The sequence below is a fragment of the Candoia aspera genome, chromosome 13, assembly GCF_035149785.1.
Source record: "Candoia aspera isolate rCanAsp1 chromosome 13, rCanAsp1.hap2, whole genome shotgun sequence".
Taxonomy (NCBI): Eukaryota; Metazoa; Chordata; class Lepidosauria; order Squamata; family Boidae; genus Candoia; species Candoia aspera.
In genome coordinates, this window is record NC_086165.1 from 17,424,723 (window position 1) to 17,439,126 (window position 14,404).

Here is a 14,404-nt window from a genome sequence, read left to right on the forward strand (position 1 = left end):
CTCTCTCTCAGCCCACCCCACCTCACAGGGTTCTTGTTGTGGGGAAAATAGGAGGAGAGAGGAGTATTAGGTATGTTCACCGCCTTGAGTTATGCATAAAAATAATAAAGGTGGGATAGAAAACAAACAAGCAAGCAAACACAGAAATAAATATTTGGTGGTGCAAAGGTTTGTTGAGGTCATTTGGTCTGAAGGTAGTTTGATTGAATACCTTCGTCAACACCGATCCTGAAAGCAGGATTTTACATAGCAGGTTAGAATAGCCATGTCTCTTTTCTGGCCTTTTGGTGGTCTTATGAACAAGCCACTCTTTATGAAGCTGCCAGATAAGACCAAGTGTCACCCCCAACACTTTGCTTTGAGCCCTGAGGTGGAGCAAGGGTTCACTGCACTGAGAAGAATGTGCCTGCTCTACATAGATCTGCTTTGTGTAATAGCTCCACTCCACCACTAATGTCCACCACGTCCATCACCGTCACCATCCACATTAGAAATGCTTTCCTGCCTGTGACAGATTCATTCAACTTGGATGCATGCTAATATTATACGTTCTGAGATCTTCATGCATAAAAAGAGATGTAGAGCTTTTGTCTATAATATCTGAATGTAGAGTTTGTGGACAAATACTTCCATCTGTGGTGCTGGTGGCAAGAAATGTGACCACTATAGTCAGTGACGGGTGCAGTGCTGGGTCTGAGTAATAGAATTTTTGAGCTTCCCTCTTTTTCTTTTTGCTATTTTTGCTGTCTTCTCCTTCTTCCCTAAGCAGCCCTGATTTTTTTTAAAAAAAAAATTCCAGCTGGTCTGATTGAAATGTTCACAGAATGCTGGAACAAGAAATGCATCTGGTTGTTTGTTTGCTGATTTGTAAGCCTCAAAAAAAGGTTTATTAATTTGGAGACAACACGGCTGTTTTCCAAGCTACAATACAGCAGCAAGCAGACATATGGATCTGAAATGTAACTGTCCTGAATGCTGTTACTTCTGATAACCTCTCTTATAACCTTTTATTGTCTAGGCCGCTTCTTAAAAAAGGAAATAAATACATTTTTCTACTTTTTCTCCTCTTTCCTCTCTCCTTGCAGGAATCTGAAAAAAAGGGTTTAATAGAAAGAATCCACATGGTCCAAGACATTGTTATAACAGTCCAAACACTTTTGGAGGAAATAGCTTCTTTTGCAGAAAGGATAAAAAAGTAAGTCAAAGTTTTGTTCCCATGCTCTGAAAAACCTCTGAACACTATGGCTGGAAACAATTGGGGGAAAAAAAAACTCTAACTGGGGATTTCTAAAAGCAAATACAGAATGGAATAAAGGTTGTTCCTTTTGCCGGAATGTGAACCCAGTGGTGATAATATATCATTATAGTATTCCTCTTTCTGAATTTCTTACATATTTAATTATGACTAGAAATCTACGGAGAGCCAGTTTGGTTTAGTGGTTAAAGGCCCTGGGCTAGAAACCATAAAAATGTGAGTTCTAGTCCTGCTGTAGGCATGAATCCAGCTGGGTGACTGGATCAGTCCCTTTCTCTCAGCCCTAGGAAGAAGGCAAGGGCAAACCACTTCTGAAAATGTTGCCAAGAAAACTAAAGGGACTTGTTCAAGCAGTTGCCAGGAGTCAAGACTGACTTGGAAGATGAAAGAAAGAAAAAAGAAAAAGAAAGAAAGAAAGAAAGAAAGGAAAGGAAAGGAAAGGAAAAGAAAAAGAAATCTATGGAAATTCTGAAATATGCATTGAAAATCCAAGATTCATACAAGTGGACTTCTCTTCATGGATTGAAAAGTCATCTTTCCCCATTCAAATTCCTCCATGTGTCAGATAGAACAGTGCTGGTCTTTTTAGAGCAAGGGCACCTAGCATATGCTTAACCTGTGCAATTCATTCCCACAATTTAACTTGGATGGCTTTAGAAGAGGATTTCAAAACAGTCTGGATCAGCTGAGATGTTAGATCTTCTGCTGGGTAGAAGATTCCGTCTCTTTGTCCTAATGATCCCTTTATTGGTGCGCCTAAGATTTAATGGCTGCATAATGCTGAAAAAAGACACAACTTCTAAAAGTTTCTAAGGACTCAAAACTCCTATATTCTCCAGCCACTTATCATTGATTATAATTAATCCCGTTTATTTATTTATTTATTTATGCATTTTCTATCCTGCCTTTATTATTTTAATAAATAACTCAAGGCAGGGAACATACCCAATACCCTCTCCTCCTCCTATTTTCCCCAGAACAGCAAATGTGTGAGGTGGGTTGGGCTGAGAGAGAGAGACTGGCCCAAGGTCACCCAGCTGGCTTTCATGCCCAAGGCGGGACTAGAACTCTCATGCCACACCTGATTGGCTCTTGGGCTGAGAGAGAGAGACTGGCCCAAGGTCACTTAGCCAGCTTTCATGCCCAAGGCGGGACTAGAGCTCTCATGCCACACCTGATTGGCTCTTGGGCTGAGAGAGAGAGACTGGCCCAAGGGCACCCAGCTGGCTTTCATGCCTAAGGCGGGACTAGAACTCACAGACTCCTGGTTTCTAGCCTGTTGCCTTAACCACTAGACGAAACTGGCTCTTTTATACCCATTTATATCCCTCTCCTTTGCCACCAAATTTGTTTTTAACTGATTGCTCTTATACCCCACTCGTTTTCTACCCAGCTTTTTACATTGATCCCAACCAATCTGCTGTCCCTGCATTGACAGGTCTCCACTTGCTTTGTTTCATCTGAAAATTTCAGGCTGTTTTCTGGCCCCATGGCCAGTGGAGAACATGCCACAAGAAGCAAAGAGGAGAGAGTTTTCTGACATAACCACGTGACCCTATTTTTTTCTCCCTCTTCCAAACACTCCCAAATAGAGTCTTCTCAACAGTTCTACTCTTCAAAAGTGCAGCCGCGTGGGGTCTAAAAATACCATGTGTTGTGGTTGTGCCACATCTGTCCCAGCTGGGTGGGAAAACCAAAGGATGGCTTTGAGTCCGAACAAGCACTGTTTTATGTGCAGCTGGATGGCAATAAGGTTTGGAACGCTGGATGAACTCTTCCTTCTGGCATTCAGTTTTGTGACAATGATCCCTTAAGATCCCAGCGGGACATTAATATGGTTGCCCTGCCTAATCCCTCAAGCATCCAATTGTAACTAAATCTTAATGTTCCTGTGGACGAAGAAGAAGGAGGGGAAGTCCACTGGAGTAGTTTTAACAAGTGTCACAATGGTTTACATAAGCATTTCCATCAGCATAACCCTTCGTGTCAAAGAGCCTCTATAATAGCTTGCTTCCATCAGACTCTGAGGATTTAAAAATACATTTCATATATTTATCGGCCTGGGCTCACCCCTGCTGTAATTTAAATTGTAAGATCTCCATTGAAGCTGAGAGATGCATTATTTCCTCCGTTCATTTTTTTTTAAAATTGAAAAACCCTCATCAGTTAAGAGAAAGCATTCTTCATGACCCAACTGAGTTATTCCTTAAGTGTCTCATAAAGGGCAGAAAGGCAGAGCTGATCTACGTCTGATGGAGAGCCAAGGGGTGTATGCTTGACCCCAAAAGGCTGGGTGCAATTCACACAGCTGCTCTGGGGAGCAAAGCAATTCGTAACATGCAGGGATAGGTCAGGGATTGGAAGCAGAGATACCCAACTCTTTGACCATGTGTTTGAAGAGTTGTGAGCAGAATTGATGTGGACGTAGCCCCCTTTGATCTCACTGGCACCCCTTAGATATGAAGTTAGTTGGAAACTATGTTTCCATTGATTTCCACTAGTTTGTTTTTTTCCCCCAAGGCTGACCTTGGAGGGGAAGGAGACAAAGCTTTCTATCTCCCTGATGCCCAATTAACCATTAAAATCACTGTATGGAAGCCAGTTGAGAAGATTTCTCACTGCTTTGCAAGGAGCACGATGGTGCCAGTGGACTCCAAACCATGTGCAGCAAGCAGTCCTTAATTAAGCAATACTTAATCCCCCAAATTAGGTATTTTACTTAACATTAAAAATGGCCAAAGTCACATTATAACTGAGATGACTTTTCAGAAGGGCCAACACTGTTGTAACACTTAATGAAAAAAATGCCGAGTACTTCCAAATTTGCCAAGCCCTGATTGGTAGGTAAGAAGAATGACGATAATTAGTTTTGAATCAAACAATGGATGAGGATGCTCGAGTTCCCTTAAGAATGACTATCTTGCATTTCATCTTAATAACTTTCAGAGAACTCCTCAGTTCTGTTTCGCCCTACATGCAAGATGCTATTCTATAGAATGTCATTCACATTATTGGATTAATAAAGTATGATTGTGAATACTTGAGAACCTTACAAACTCTCTCTTGTCTTTCTCCATGTTGATTTCAGTACATTCAACTGGACTGTTCCTTTCCTCTCTGCTTTGGCTTGTTTAGTGCTCACAATAGCAATGATTGTGCTATATTACATACCGTTACGGTACATCGTTTTAATATGGGGTAAGTCTATTTTCATGCAATTTTCTCTGGTCAGTTCCATTATGCATTTATATAACAGTCTATGGAGAAATACAAGAGTGGGGTCAATAGTTCTGGGCATCTGCAGTTCAGAGATTGCAGAGCAAGTAAGTTGTTAGGCTTTAATAATGGGGTCTCATGCATTGGACTGACACAAGAGCAGGCTATTTCTGTGGTGATATTTAGGAAGGAGCAAGACTGGAACATGCCAAAGATGGGGTATCTCTAGTTCAGGGGTAAATAGTTTCTTTTGGTCTGAGAACCACACTTGGCCTTTAAGGAGTTGTTCTAGGAGTTGAACTCTAAAAAGGTAAACAGGAGCATGAACAAAACCAGAATGTGTTTGTCTTTATTTAAATGGAATGAAAATTCCATCCAGTGAATGAAGTGCAGTTATTATCAGGGAATGAAAAAAAGGACAGTCAGTCCAGCAACAGAATGTTCCCTTTTTCCCCATCAGGATATACCTGTAGTCTGAAATTCATGCAGTTCTAATATCCTGGTCATTTCTTGTACCAGCCAATATTCTGCTGGAACTGCACAAACCATCCCCAGGATGCTCAGATTGATTCATTCCAGGGCAAAAATGACACATGGCAATTCCAGATTGCCTCTTCTGCTTATCTCTGGTTGATATAATTACTCCTTAGGTATTTAATCATTTTTTTTCCCATTCTATCCCAGTAAAAAAATTCAAATTGGTGGCAATTTTTGCAATCTGTTCAGTTACTTAGATCCAGTGACGGCTTAAATGGTAGCTGGTTGTCAAGTATCCTACAATAAAACATGGAAAAGACTGCAAAATAGTTCATACAAGCGAGATAAATAATTGAATTAAATTGTTAATACAAGCAAGATAAAAATGCCAACCCTAACAGCAGCAATGAAATAAAACAGATCAAAACAGCATACTGGTATAGAAATCTCCAAAAAGGATTTGCCTGCTGCCACGAAAAAATACTGTAAATGTGAGCTCCAGGTTACAATTTTTGGGGCTGGGGGGGCGGGGGAGATTTTTGGGGCTGGGGGGGCAGGGGAGAACCTGCTACCTCTGGAAAGACACTTCCCTCAGGAATCTCCAGATGGTGGGGTGAGAACAGTGATGAATGACAACCTATGTGCATGTGGGTAATTGTTCAGCTACCCTTACAAGGGATGGTTCAAATTCATTCAAAATATATCTGTGTTCCTGTGTATGTAGAGTTCCCCACCTTTCCTCATGGACTTCTCACCCCAGCTTTGCATTTTCCTTCTTGGGGTTATGCCCATATCTTATATGTAAGTGTGTTAAATAATAGCAGTAGCAGACCTTGGAAGGACTCAGCTTCTCTGTGGGACTTCCATGGGTCAGCTCTTCTGTGCAGGCTGACATTCAAGTTGGCCTCTTGACCATTCTGCCCTATTCCCAGTCTCTTTTTGAGAACAGGGTGGGTATGCCATGATATGCTGGGTGTGTATTTCCCCTCAACTCTTGAATTACTTTTGAAAAGTGATCCAGCTACCCCTAAGAAGGATGCATGCTGTGAATTGCTCCTCTTCCCAAATTGGAGTACAGAAGCCTGAAGAGGACACTTTGGTAGGAGATGGTCTAGAGGGACCAGATCTTGTCTGGACAGGTTCTCAGGCCCAAATCATAGTCCTTCAAAAAGGTGGTAGCCATCCTTCCAGGGGCAGCTCTCACTTCTCTGCTCCTTCTTGCCAACAATGGGATTTTTCATTCCTGAGGCGAGTGGCTGGCCGGCTTTTGTAATAAACCTCCCACTGCTTTCTTCAAGGAATGATGTTTGTGCATGATTCCACGTGAGAGCAACATGTGTCCGGTTTCTGTGTGTTTTCACACTCATTCTTTTCCCTTGTAAAACTCGATCAGCCACCCGCCCACCTTCCTGTCTGAGCATGTCAGGCAGCTCCATGCTGTGGTGTGTGTGTGTTTTCCTGCTCCCCTCCCCACCCAGCTTTTTAAAACCACTTTTCCCTCTGTCTTTTCTAGGCATAAATAAATTTACAAAGAAGCTAAGGAATCCGTATACCATTGACAATAATGAGTTCCTAGATTTCCTCTCCAGAGTCCCATCTGATGTTCAGAGGGTAAGTATGGGATGGCGTCTCCAGCAGAGAAGTTGAGCTGAGGCCAAAGAGCAGCAGGTGTGATACTGGAGGGCCATTTTGACCAGCAGTGCAAAAGCATCGGATGGGATCATTAAGCAGGAGGGGTGAGAAGAAAGAGGGCAGTCGGAGCCAAGAAGCCTTTGTGAAAAGCATCTGAATCTCAGACAGGGTTCTCTTTTTCAAAAGCTCAGGGGGATACGGAAAAAGGCTGCCCTGCATCAGAGCTGGTGGGTTTTTAGTTTTATGAGAACTTACAGGAATTTTTTACCATTTCTTTTTCATAAGCAAAGCACAATACGCCTAAAAAAAAAAAAAAAAAGGTAATGACAAAGTTTGCACATCTTTACATTCCAGCAAACTTTCTTCTGATCTTTATATGATTCTCTGTGTGTCAATCGATCAGTATTTATTAGGGGTTATGATCAGTCATATATATATATATTAAAAAAGCAAAGAAAAAAAGTGAAATGCAAGTTTGATTTTTCCGTATAAATAGCATGTCTTTACAAGAAGGCACTAAGCAAAAGGGAAACAACAACAAACCTCAATAATAATGTGTATAATAATCTAATATTCCAACCTTATGACACATGCTGATTTGTTTTTGTTTTTGTTTTGGTAAATGTGATATATTTTATCTTACTTTATTTTTGCGTTTGGGGATGTGGCTGATTAAACGCTACCAAAAATATTGATTCCCTACATGTACAATTGCATCCAAATGCTTCCCTTCACAAATATTCATTCCATTCATTCATTCATTCATTCATTCATTTATTTCCCCATTCTCATTTTCTTTTAACACAAAGTTAAAGAAAAGTACGCAAAAATACTACCTCACCCCCGCTGACAAACAGTAACAAACAAGACAGGAGAAAAATTATGAAAATATAAGCATATCAAGCCTGCCTATTTATTTATTTATTCAATTTATATTGCCGCCCATCTCAAACTAGTGACTCTGGGCAGCTAACAAGAATAAAAACAGTCATGATATAAAACAATAAAAACAATAACAAAAATTAAAATAAATATAAATGCAGCCGAGCAATCTAAAAGCCATGGTGTTAACATAACCATGAAATGGGGCCCTTTCCACACTCGGGGCCCCAGGCCCAGGCACAGCAACTATTGAACATTATATAAAGATTTCTAGTTTGGAAAATGAATGGGAGTCTTGTAAAACATTATGACATCTGTGCCAAAGGGAAACAAGACAGTATTGTGTCATTGTTTTGATTGGTCAAAAAGTCCCATTTGTTTGAAAAGGCTTCCATCTACGAATATGTTTTCCTGCTTATAGGACATATGGATTGTTTCCAACTTGGAGCTGAGTAGATGGTGTTGAGTAGGAAGAGTAGCTTATCAGGTTTCACAGAAGGGGGTGTGGGGAATTTGGTGGTAGTCTCCTTTAAATGTTTTAAAAGGAAGGTAACTCTTGCATTTTGTTCCTTGTCATATTGTGGGAGATAGACAGAGGAGAAAGCTTTCCAGACCTCAGATATGGTAAATACAGTATGGTAAAAACAGGGGTTTATGTGCACGAGGAATAGTTTTGGGGTAGTTGAAAAAAAAGCCTAATTCTTTCTGCTGTTTGGGTGCACGATTCTTTTTAGAAAGGCAGATTTTGTTGACCTGCCTGTTGGCCAGAACCTTGCCAACTTAGAGAAGGTCAACTTTATTTACTTATTTATTTATATTTCAAATTTTATCAACGCCCATCTCACTCAAAGAGTGACTCTGGGCGGTTTACAATAAAACCAGAATAAAGAAAGATTAAGGTAAAGGTAAAGATTTCCCTTGACATTAAGTCCAGTCGTGTCCGACTCTAGGGGGCGGTGCTCATCTCCGTTTCAAAGCCGAACAGCCGGCGTTTGTCCGTAGACACTTCCGTGGTCATGTGGCCAGCATGACTACATGGAACGCCGTTACCGGCCTGCCGAAGCGGTACCTATTAATCTACTCACATTTTCATGTTTTCGAACTGCTAGGTTGGCAGGAGCTGGGACTAGCAACGGGAGCTCACCCCGTCACGCAGATTTGAACTGCCGACCTTCCGATCGGCAAGCTCAGCAGCTCAGCAGTTTAACCTGCAGTGCCACCGCATCCCACTCAAAGAAAGATTAAAATACAATAAAAAACATTATTCTTAAATGAAAATATAACTATAAAATCCAAGATAGAGATGTTAAAAGGTTCTTAAGAATCTTTAATTGAATGAATTAAAGTCATTTAATTCATGGGAGCCTCTTCAAGGCACTAACCACCCCCAGGATTGATTACCCCTCCTCATACCCCAAGTGAGATGGCAGTGCCAGGCAGGCCTGCAACTAGAATCTGTGTCACCCGGGGCAAACATGGATTCCGCACCCATTTTGGTGCCCCCCCCCCCAGTTGTGGCCCTGGTGCCAGGTCTTCACTCCTTTCTGGAAGGCAGGGAGAGTGGGGCCCTGGCTCACCTCTGGGGGAAGAGTGTTCCATAATGCAAGAGCATCATCAAATTTGAGTATGGAGTGGGAAGAGAGAGGAATCCACTTTCCCCCATCCATCCCCATATTGTCTTGCTCAGAAAGATGCATAACAGCTAGTTATAATCTGGGAACATTAGGTAGCTAGACTCAACCTGATTGCACCTGGCAAAACGACTGGTTAGTCAATGTCAGTTGTTTTTCAGTGGGGGTGGTGATCCATGGTGGCATGGTTAATCTTCACTTCCTGGCTCTGTATTTCCCTTTACTCCATGCCCTCCAGTGTGACTTGCTGAGACAGTTGTTTCCCATCCATGCTCACCATCAAATCACCTCTAAATGGCCTGATTTTTTTCAGGATTTGACTGAATCTGATACCTGTCTCTGATGCACTCATACCTCTATGTTGTAGGGTATTTTCTGTATGTATACAGTAGATACAGCGTGGTTGTGTGCATCCATGTTCCACATTACTTTTAGATTTGCATTACATACTTGTGATAAATAATGCAATCCATAGAAGAAAGCAGGGATTGAAAATAGAAGATGATGTGTGTGTGTGTGTGTGTGGAAAGGGAGAAGGTTGTAGATAATAGATGGTTACAGAATGGGGACAGGTGACATCTACAGTAAGAACGTCTGTGTATCTTGGATTTGCATTTGCTCCTTCTTTATGTCATTTATTTCTTTGTTTAAGTTTGCTGATGGGTCTTTGGTAAATAGCTTTTGACCAGAAATATCCAATTCTACAGGAGCACTTTCTTGGCAGACTGAAACTTGATTTAGTTATGATTAGTTTTTCCCAGACTGCAAAATCATGACACTGAAATGAACTTTTCACTCTCTCTTTTCTGCTTCAAATCTGCTTTGCTTTCCTTTGATTTGCTTTGCTTTCTAGAGGACCCAGGATTTGCAGTGACACTGTCCATGAATATTTATATTGAAAGATAAGCTCCTCTTCTATTTAGGTTGTGCATTTATGAATTTTGCTGGAAGTGGCTTCTCTTATCCTCAGTGACCTTAAAAGGTGTTAGTGGTAAAGGAGAGGAGGTGAGGTGAGAGAACAAGTATAGGGAACTTCAACGTGTTTGAATAAGGGTAGGATTCCTTGATTTGGGTTTTGATGTTGCAAAAAGAGAATGCATTCAAGGATTTCAGGGCAGATGTAACATCCTTGAGATTAGGTGCACCCTGCAAAGCCCTTTAAATCTCCATGTTGTTTTCTTTTGCATAAATGTCCCACTGTTTCCCTCTCTCCCATGATTATGTGACACAGAAGTTGGCTTCACACCTTGTGCTAAGCTATCATTTGGCTTGCCTGTTCTTATTCTTTTATTTTCTCAGTTATATCACTCCTTTCCACCCAAAGTGTAGTCAAGGCAAATTGTTGCTTGAACCAGCCATTGGGATTTGTTAACCATGGTTTATGGCTTAGTGTGAATCAGGCCACAGCAGCTTGCTCAGCATGGCTTGCACTGTCAATAACAGGTGGCTAGTTTGGCTCCTAGATTTGCAAAAATGGTTAAAATATCAATGTGAGCTAACCCTGGTTAGTTATATTTTGGGCACAAATACACATCTAAATGTGGTTAGCTCTGAAAAGGAAAGGAGAGGAGAAAGAAAATTTGCATGCAGAGGAGAGGAAAAAAGCAGTTCCTGGCATATATAATTTCTTACTGTTGTTACACCCTTTTGGACAGTATAGCAGGACCTGTGGCTCTTAAGTTAACATCTGCCTTGATATTGGGGATGCACCTTCCGTTATGCATTTTAAATACCTGTTAAAGATCTATCTTCTCTCCTAGGCTTTCCAGAGGTTTTCACATAGGGATGTAAATGAGATTTAATTAATGAATAAGAAAGCCTCCAGAGGTGAAATATACATATACATATACATATGACTTTCTGCAAACTGCCTGTATGATTCTATAGTTGGAGCAGAATAAATTCTTGGTAGATAAACTCCAAGGATCTTGCACTGGATCCTCTCTTAATTATTTCATCATGTGCTGTGATCTTTTGACTTGAGCGAAGGTCTTTGATGAAGACCTGGAGTTTTGAGTTGCATCTATAACGAGTTCCCTTCCTCTGAAATACAGAGAGGTGGAAAGGTGGGGAATGGATAAAAAAATAGCTAGGAAAGTGAAAAGGCATGTAAAAATGTGTGTGAGCACCCCAGGTCATTAGTAAGTTTAACCAAGGGAACAGACAAAAGACATTGCATTCCTAGGGCGGTTGTTTATATTTAATGATCCTGTTGCAAATGGAATAGAATAGAATAGAATAGAATAGAATAGAATAGCTTTGCTTGGTACTGTTGGTTTTAAAAAGGATGGGGTCACAGAGGACAGAATTGATTTTCAGTTTGAATAAACTCAAACTGCCCAAGTATGTCTTTCATAGAAGTAGCAGTTTCTGGACTCTGGTGAGAAAATTTGTGGTGGCATTCCTATGCCGGAACCTACTTCATCAGATTCATAAAGATGAATATATTAATTTGGGTCAAGTAGGTTTAAAGTGGCATGGAACATGCAACAGAAAATGAATGATTCTAACTCTAAGTCAGTTGGTTGAAGGGGGGGTGGGGAGAGTTTTGATCACAGGGCTTTTCTCAGTCTGGGAAAATCATCCAGGTTTTTATAAACTTTGGATGTCTTGTGTCTAATTTACAAACTTGGGCATCTTGGTCTCTTCCCCAACTTCAAGAAACAGTGTGTGGTGGCATGTAGGAGGGAAATCTGGTTCCTTAATCAAACCCTAAGAAAGAGTAATCCAAAAGGAGAGAAAAGATTTTGCATTCCTGCAAAATGCCAAAATCAGGTGGAAGCTCTCCTATTCCCCATCCATATTCTGGTGCATCTCATTAGGACCAAAAAAAACATATCTGTTTTTAATATTTTGGTGTTCAAGAAATGATCCATGACTTTTCCAAACCTTCCTGCAATTAATCCCCCATGTTACTGTGTTTAGAAAATGATTCATGACTATTGAACCTTTCTTAGTTTCTCTTTGATTTCTCTCTGGGGAGCCATTAACACACAGTGGAGCGAATTGAGGTTACCTTTCTCAAGCGTGGTGTCTGTTTGTTTTTACAGGTGCAACATGCTGAATTGAAACCGTACAGCAGTTCCAGTCCCATTAGGAAGAAAAGGAGTGGCTTGTAGGATGTGAACCTTGGAATGTGGAGTGCCTCTTCCCGGATGCTGCATGCATGGGGCTGCCTGTCTGGGCCCCCTCTCCTCCTTCCAGATCAGTGCTGCATTCACTCCACTGAACTCTGCGTGTCTCGTCTGGAAGTCATACTTGGACTTCAAACAAAAATCAAAGTCATTCATAAGAAGCTTGCCCTGGCTGATTTGTCCCTGGAAGACCAGAAATAGGACTGTTCCGCCCGGCATCGCTTTCAGCACAGATTTTAGAACCAAAGCCAGATGAGATGCATTTTCTTATCCCGTATGATGGAAGAGCCATTTTTAATTTCCCATTCTGCACACCGATTTGTCCCTGACATGACAGTTAAGATCACTGTATGAAAGCCCGAATGACTTTCCATGTGGAATTTAGAGTCAAAACCAGATGACTTTCTCTTATTTTGTATAGTAGAAAAGTGCCTCTTTTTTTAAAAAGAAAAAAAACTTTTTTTGCACACCAATTTACCCCTGGAAGAAAAGAACTAGAAATTTCATAGCCTGAATGATATTTAGCATGGAACCCGGAGTCAAAATCATATGGAAGACTTTACTTTTTCTCTAATGGGAAGGACGTCTTTCCCCCCACCATGCCAATTTGCTCTTAAAAAATCAGAATGAGAAGCGCTGAAATTGTAAGAGTTTTTTTTTTTTTTTCTTTTGCTTCAAAGAAAGCCCATTTTTTTGCATTCTGGACTTTTTCCACCTGACAGAATCATGTCAGGATATAAACGGTCTCATTGCTTGGACAATGACTGCGTGTAGGTGATTCTAAACTGCAGATTAACAGATCTTTGAAATCTGTTTTCTGTTTTAAGCACTGTTCAGTTTAAAATTTCTCAGAACTGCAGAGAAATGCTCACCATCCATTCCTCCACCCCCTCCTCCTCTTCCTCCTCCTCCTCCTCCTCCTCTTCCTTTTTACCCTACAGTTGCTGCTGATAAATTCCCTGTAAATGGCCAATGACTGCCAGATGCCAGAATGGTTGTGCTTAAAAGGAGACTGTTGCTGGCAATATCCTTCCTTCGAGCCATCATTTAACAATATTGCGTGATTTGAATCTCCCACTGATCCCTACTGAGGTTCAGTTTTGATTTCCTTCTAAAACTCCATCTTCTTGGACTCTGTCTCCTCATTCTCAGTGCTGGTCTTAATCCAATAATATGATTGTGCTTACATAAAATACTTTTATAACCATATAGACAGGTTAAAACCACATGGAAAAAATGGAAAGATACTTTTGTTTTGATGTATTTTTTTAAAAAAACTGTTGTATTTAAATTGTGCAATCCAGGATGAGTTTTGCTGTATTGTTTACTTGGATTTGGAGCAAGCAGAGTGGTTCTTAAGACCCAGTCTGTCTTGTTGGTGTTTAATGCAAACCTCTGAAAAGCTAGAATATTCAGATGGGGCAAAGAAACTGGTTGTTGAATCCACTATTTCAGTCTCAGGTCCTTCTAACTAATGTTTAGGGATTATTATTACAAATGAGTGTTGAGTAGTGATTCCCAACCTTGGACTCCATGTTGTTGATTAGCAACTCACATTATTTCTAGTCTGTAGTCAGGCAGAGTGGATTATGGCGTTAATAAAAGAATTAAAATATTTTCAAAAATCTAGAGATCCAAAGTTAGCAAGCCGTGCGTTACAGATATTACTCTTGTTACCAAACTGCATTTTTGGTATTTTATGTTTGCCTTGTAGAAGGAGGAAACATTATTAAATACATGACTGGAGAGAAGCATGGTTAGCTATCGTTCATTTTAATGAACTTTGAAGATAAATGACATCAGATCAAACGTAGTTCTGTCCTGATCTCTTCACTACTGTTTAGGATTTAGTCATTGCATGCCTCTCAAATGTCATCTCCAGCTTGTAGACCAGAAAAAATTACACACCTCTGGTCTAAGGCTCAGTTCCCAGATAGGCTTCACCCCCAAGGGGATCGCTATATTTGAAAAATGTTGCACTGGAGACAATAAAGCAGGAAGGGCAGTCACTTTGATGTGAGCTTCTGAAGAGCCCTTAGCTGATGAAGTAGAAACCTTTCTTTGAAAAATGGAAGGCCTCTGTACGGAATCAGTAGGTCCCACGTCTATCCCTCCTTTCCCGATATTCAGTCAGTCATCGGATGGGCACTGCGAAATGTATTCCTGCTGATAGTACA

The 14,404-nt window shown here is 40.7% G+C and overlaps 1 protein-coding gene across 1 annotated transcript in view; it reads left to right on the top strand.

Annotated features, from left to right (window-relative positions):
• The window catches only part of MCTP2 (multiple C2 and transmembrane domain containing 2), a 151,077-nt gene extending 137,235 nt beyond the window's left edge, over positions 1-13,842 (top strand). Inside the window, exons 20-23 of the mRNA XM_063314329.1 lie at positions 1,086-1,195; positions 4,344-4,453; positions 6,462-6,559; positions 12,144-13,842. Coding sequence (XP_063170399.1) covers positions 1,086-1,195; positions 4,344-4,453; positions 6,462-6,559; positions 12,144-12,212 — 387 coding nt within the window. The 3' untranslated portion in view covers positions 12,213-13,842. The remainder of the gene's footprint in view (positions 1-1,085; positions 1,196-4,343; positions 4,454-6,461; positions 6,560-12,143) is intronic.
• Positions 13,843-14,404: the final 562 nt, after the last annotated feature.